Source organism: Gigantopelta aegis, chromosome 3 (assembly GCF_016097555.1).
Source record: "Gigantopelta aegis isolate Gae_Host chromosome 3, Gae_host_genome, whole genome shotgun sequence".
Classification (NCBI taxonomy): Eukaryota; Metazoa; Mollusca; class Gastropoda; order Neomphalida; family Peltospiridae; genus Gigantopelta; species Gigantopelta aegis.
In genome coordinates this window covers 64,483,985-64,490,503 of record NC_054701.1, presented here as the reverse complement: position 1 = coordinate 64,490,503, position 6,519 = coordinate 64,483,985, and the positions used below count along the sequence as shown (strand labels likewise).

Genomic DNA, 6,519 nt, shown 5'->3' with positions numbered 1-6,519 from the left:
GTGCGTCTGAGAAGTAACAGTTATGGAGTTTTAGTCTTTTGTTTTAAGGGTGTTTCACCATTTCAAAGTCACAGACTTATGTTTCACTCGATCCAAATGTGATACAGGTTTGTAGATTAACTAAAGTTAGTGTTAATTTCCACGGGTTGAAACTAGGGTCTGTGCCTTTGATTTTTAAAAAGTATAGATGGCCTCACTGTCCACACAATTAATATAACGTCGAGACATGATTGTAGAACGAAATAACCATATGTTAATATTGTACGTGGAGACTGCAGATTTCCTCTCTTATATACTGCTAGAAAAAAAGGTAGGAACGCGTTGTATTTGAGACTAAAATTAATTCACTACTAGGGTAGCAATGCGTGTAAAAAAAATACAGAAATGATTAATTAATCATCGGCTATTAGATGTCAAACATTTGGTAATTCTGACAAGTAATCATCAGAGAAAACCCGCTAAATTTTTCCTAATGCAGCAAGGTATATTCTATAAGCACCATCCCACAGACAAGATAGCACGGCCGTTAATATACCAGTCGTGGTACACTAGCTGGAACGAGAAATAGCCCAATGGGCCCACCGACGGGGATCGATCTCAGACCGACCGCGCATCAAGCAAGCGCTTTACCGTTGGGCTACATCCCGCCGCTACTAGAGTAGAAATGCATGTATAAATTACACAGACGTAACATGGGACTGAATGTCAGTAACGTGATTAATTTCCTCGTGCTGTAGATGAGGACTGCAGATGGTTGTAGTCAATATTTGCTGTCATATATGCCCTCATTTCTTTCCATCACTATAATTTAGATCAAACGTCGACAAAACCATATGCTAGACACCAAATAGCCGGATGTGGAAGGAAAAAAATGCTGAGGTATTATTAATACTGTTCGGTATTCGGTCTGAAAATTCGATGTAAATGACTTTCAGATTGGAATGGTTGCAATGGTCCTCAGCTATAAATTCCTCCATTAGGTGTAAATTTCTAAATTGCCCAATAGTATTCTGTCCCGGATCAGGCCACTGGCTGTCCAGAGGCCAGGCACGGGATGGACATGCCCGAAACCTTAGTGGTATAAGGGCATGTTAAAGTTACTCTCTCTCTCTCTCTGTCTCTGTCTGTCTGTCTGTCTGTCTGTCTCTCTCTCTCTCTCCCCCTCCCCTCCTCTGTCTCTCTCTCACTCTCTCTCTCTATCTCTCTCTCTCTCTCCCCCCCTCTCCCCTCTCTCCCTCTCTCTCTCTCTCTCTCTCTCTCTCTCTCTCTCTCTCTCTCTCTCTCTCTCTCTCTCTCTCTCTCTCTCTCTCTCTCTCTCTCTCTCTCTCAGCCATACATCACCGCAGTAGGAATATTAACAGGATATCATCAGCTTGGAACAATTACACATGATCTTCAGCTAGGCCTAGATACGTCTACATATGGATCCTCAACACGAAACAGTTAAAAGGACATCATCCTTTAACACGGAATCACGAAATAGGAAATAAAAGAAAAGAAAGAAGGAAGGACACATTTTATTTATGGTTATATGGCGTATGACATATGGTTAAGGACCACACAGATATTGAGAGAGGAAACCCGCTGTCGCCACTTCATGGGCTACTCTTTTCGATTAGCAGCAAGGGATCTGTTATATGCATCATCCCATAGACAGGATAGCACATACTGCGGTCTTTGATGTACCAGTCGTGGTGCACTGTCTGAAGCGTGAAATAGGGCAATGGGCCCACTGACGGGGATCGATCCCAAACCGACCGCGCATCAAGCGAGCGCTGTACCATTGGGCTACGCCTCGCCCGAAAATAAATAAATAAATGTTTTACTTAACGACACTCTCAACACATTTTAAATGACGATTATATGGCGATGGACATATGGTTAATGACCCAACATAATTAGAGAGAAAACTCGCTGCCTAGACTCCCATTGGCTACAGCAGGAAGAGGTCTTTTATATGCAATACCCAACAGACACAATAGTAAACAACACTGCCTTTGATACACCAGTCATGGTGCACTGACAGGAACGATAAATATTCCAATGGGCCCAGCAAGAGAAAACGTTACACTGACATCATGGAATAGGCATAGTTATAAAGGGGATCATCAGCAAGTGACATACTTCTAGCTTGTTTTGTTTATCAACACCACTAGAACGCAATTATTTATTCATCATCGGCCACTGGATACCAAACATCAAAGCTGTATCCTAACCGGCCGGGAGCAACGCGAGCGATGCAAGCGATTATTTTAGAAATCATTGATTTCAATTGCCGTATCCTAACCGAAGACGTGCCACGCGACATACAAATATGTCGCGTCGCGCGCGTGCAGTTAGGATGCGGCAATAGAAATAAATGATTTCTAAAATAATCGCTCGCATCGCTCGCGTCGCTCGCGGCCGGTTAGGATACAGCTTAATTTTGGTAATTCAGACGCATAGTCTTTGGAGGAAACCTGCTACATTTTCTCATTAGCAGCAAGGAATCGTTTATAAGCACTTTCCCCCACAGATAGGACAGCACTGATTGTAAATTTGAAAAAAGATAAATCACAGAATGGGTCCACTGAGGGGGTTCGATCCTGCGACCAAACCACCTCAGGCGAGCGCTCTATGCCGATCTAGCACGACTCCGCCCTTAGGCAGCTAGAGATAGCTAGCTACACGGTGATAGGTCGTCGGTTAGGTAGGCAGTCTGACTGGTCTGTGGATCTTGACGTGATTCAGCGCCGAGTGAAGAACGTTCTTTTTGAAAAACTCCCAGTTAGTGCTGATCTGGAGTTCGTTCTGCAGCTCCTCCTCGGTCGGGTACGGACACAGCTGCAAATTAAAAGCAGACGACATTAAAAATTTTTATCAATGAACTATTGACGTCACACATCTGTACACATATATGCTGATATTCGTGCTTTTTGTCTTTTACAGTTATAATGCTTATTACTCAATGGGACATGTACAGACAGACAAATAGAGAGAGAGAGAGAGAGAGAGAGAGAGAGAGAGAGAGAGAGAGAGAGAGAGAGAGAGAGAGAGAGAGAGAGAGAGAGAGAGAGAGAGAGAGAGAGAGAGAGAGAGAGAGAAGAGAGAGAGAGAGAGAGAGAGAGAGAGAGAGAGAGAGAGAGAGAGAGAGAGAGACAGACAGACAGACAGACAGACAGACTCATACAAACTAAACAAAGAGATCAAAATGATTTAGTTGACTTTTAAAGTATTCAAAGAGTTCACCAATATTCATGTACTTACCTTTGTTAGACGCCCAATAGCCGATGTGCATTTTGTGTGCTGGGGTGTCGTTGAACACTGATTCACTCACTCACTCACTCACTCACTCACTCACTCACTCACTCACCCACCCACCCACCCACCCACTTACTCACTCACTCACTCACTCACTCACTCATTGATTGATTGATTCATTCATTCAAAGAATTTAGAGACTTTTACTTTACAAGTACATATACCGGCCTCGGTGGCGTCGTGGTAGGTCATCGGTCTACAGGCTGGTAGGTACTGGGTTCGGATCCCAGTCGAGGCATGGATTTTTTAATCCAGATACCGACTCCAAACCCTGAGTGAGTTCTCCGCAGAGCTCAATGGGTAGGTGTAAACCACTTCCACCGACCAGTGATCCATAACTGGTTCAACAAAGTCCATGGTTTGTGCTATCCTGCCTGTGGGAAGCGCAAATAAAAGATCCCTTGCTGCGTGTCAGAATGACCATATGTTTGACGTCCAATCGCCGATGTTAAGATAAAAAATCAATGTGCTCTAGTGGCGTCGTTAAATAAAACAAACTTTACTTTTTTTTTTACAAGTACATATTGCACTGGACCATTCCACACACCGGCCTCGGTGGCGTCGTGGCAGGCCATCGGTCTACAGGTGGTAGGTACTGGGTTCGGATCCAGTCGAGGCATGGGATTTTTAATCCAGATACCGACTCCAAACCCTGAGTGAGTGCTCCGCAAGGCTCAATGGGTAGGTGTAAACCACTTGCACCGACCAGTGATCCATAACTGGTTCAATAAAGGCCATGGTTTGTGCTATCATGCCTGTGGGAAGCGCAAATAAAAGATCCCTTGCTGCCTGTCGTAAAGAAGAGTAGCCTATGTGGCGACAGCGGGTTTCCTCTAAAAACAGTGTCAGAATGACCATATGTTTGACGTCCAATAGCCGATGATAAGATTAAAAATCAATGTGCTCTAGTGGCGTCGTTAAATAAAACAAACTTAAGAGCGTGTCCATCTAAAATACATTATATACCAGCTTACAACTAAATCTACACAACTAACCGTGATATCAAATTTTATACATTCGTTATGATATTTTACATTTAATACTGTACTTCCTACAGCTCCAGATACAAACAGGAAATAATGACGATATTTTTACACCAAGGATAATACTAGTACATTTACTTCATGTCTGATTTTGCGGAACAGTGGCTCTGACACGTGGTCAAGGGTAAAAACTGGTTGTGTAATCAGCAAGCAGTCGGCTCCATTGCTGATGACACAGAAGCTTGTCTGTTTCCGAGAATGACATCCACCAAGCCCTGCAATTAAAACACAACAGAAATATATCAAGGACACACACACACACCCTACCCCCTAAAAAAAAACCCTACAACCCCCCCCCCAAAAAAAAAATAAAAAAATAAAAAATAAAGAACAAAAAAAAACGATAACCCTACTGTAATTTGGAATTGGTTAGAAAGTGTGGTCCAACGCGCTACATGATGCGCGATCGATCTAGGATCGATTCCTTTGGTGGGCGCATTTGGGATATCTCTCGTTCCAGGCAGGTGCTCCACAACTGGATGTAACAAAGGGAGCGTGGTTGTGTATTTCCGTGGTCTGTGGGATGGTGCAATAAAAAAAGAGCGCTTGCTGACTAGTCGAAAAAGAGCAGACCAGAAGTGGCGCGGATAGGGGTTTTCTCTTAAAGTCTGTGTTGGTCACGACCAATATGGCCGACGCCATATAACGGAAATAAAATATGTAAGCGTCGTTAATAAAACATTCCTCCTTCTTCCTTTCTGTTAGAAAAAGATGGGGTCTGTAATTTGGATATTTAACACTATTGCACCATGTAATTATTGTTCATGTCAAAGCATTCAATATCAACTAGGTAATATTGGTCACGTAGTCAGGACCCAATTCGTAGAAAATTAACGTGTAAAGGTCTCGACATTGCTTACTTCTGGTTGCGGCTTGTTTGCAGTTTTGTTTGTAAAAAAAAATCTAAATAGTTGCCTGTAATACCTGTTGAAACTCGGAAAGTCTGGTATCGATCGCTTGCGTTGGTATTGACTAGCAAGCTGTTTATTATTTATATTTAATAGGATATGCCACACTTGAAAAAGTGTAGGCCACAGTCATTTGAAATATTTGACCAGGATCTACAAATGTGCAGAGGTGGTACTGGAAAATAGTAATTGGTGGAAAAAACGTTACAGTCCCCGTACTTTTTAAAAAAATTAAATGTATATTCAGTTGGTTATCGGTTGTTTTTTGGACCCAGTAAATGATAAAAGAAAAAAAGAAATTTATTTTTTCCCCTTTCTTCTTTTTTAATTTCTCCCAGAAAAATTAAAACTAATTATGACATGTGTGAAAATGATGAAGAAAATATATTATATATATATATTTATTATAATATAATATTAATATTATTAATGTATATATAAAAGTTTGGGGGTTGGGGGGTGAGAGGCAGTGAGCTCAGGGCTCCAACCCGACAGCCATGTATTCTGGGGAAAAAAAATTTACTTTAAAAAGAAAAGAATATTATATCACTAAATAAACCGTAAATACTTACGCATTCCAAAAACCCTCATCAAGAGTATTAAGAAGTTAAACGGGCCACGCTTAATTTACGACATCGATTGATTTTGTGTTTATCAGGTAAGCTTTAGCGGAATTAAATTCACTTGAAATAGTTTCCTTTATTTTTTCAACATATATTTATTTGTGGGTTTTTAAAAGAGCGTTTAAATATTATTTGTGATAATGCTAAAAAGTAAAAGATAAACAATAATGTTAAAAATTCAGAGGTATTTCTTGTCAGCCGGTGCACTATACTGGTATATCAAAGGCGTGGTATGTGCGCCGTCGTGGGGAAAGTGCATATAAAAGATCCCGTTCTGCATTAGATAAAAATGTTGCGGGTCCTTGTGATGTGTCAGAATACCAAAGTTTGAATCCAATAGCGATGATTAAGTAATCAATGTGCTTATTGGTGTCGTTAAAAAAACAAAATGTTTTCAGAGCGCGTTAATGCTTTCCTTCAAAGGATTTTGGTTAAAAAAAAGAAGAAAGGAAAAGTAAAAGCACATATCAGCGTAGGTCTTGCCGTCAAGAATTAAAGGTAAAATTCTTGAAAAAACCATGTACGCGATAAATGGGTACGTTTAATTAAACCCACGGCACCCTTATAGATTTTCAATAAAAAAAAAAAATACGAGTAAAGGAAATTATTTGTTGTGTCTTTATGGGCAGGTAGTTCAAGGGTAAA

At 41.0% G+C, this 6,519-nt stretch overlaps 1 protein-coding gene across 1 annotated transcript in view; it reads right to left on the bottom strand.

Annotated features, from left to right (window-relative positions):
- Positions 1–2,329: 2,329 nt before the first annotated feature.
- The window catches only part of LOC121368779, a 36,133-nt gene continuing 31,943 nt past the window's right edge, over positions 2,330–6,519 (bottom strand). Inside the window, exon 18 of the mRNA XM_041493527.1 lies at positions 2,330–2,823. Coding sequence (XP_041349461.1) covers positions 2,686–2,823 — 138 coding nt within the window. The 3' untranslated portion in view covers positions 2,330–2,685. The remainder of the gene's footprint in view (positions 2,824–6,519) is intronic.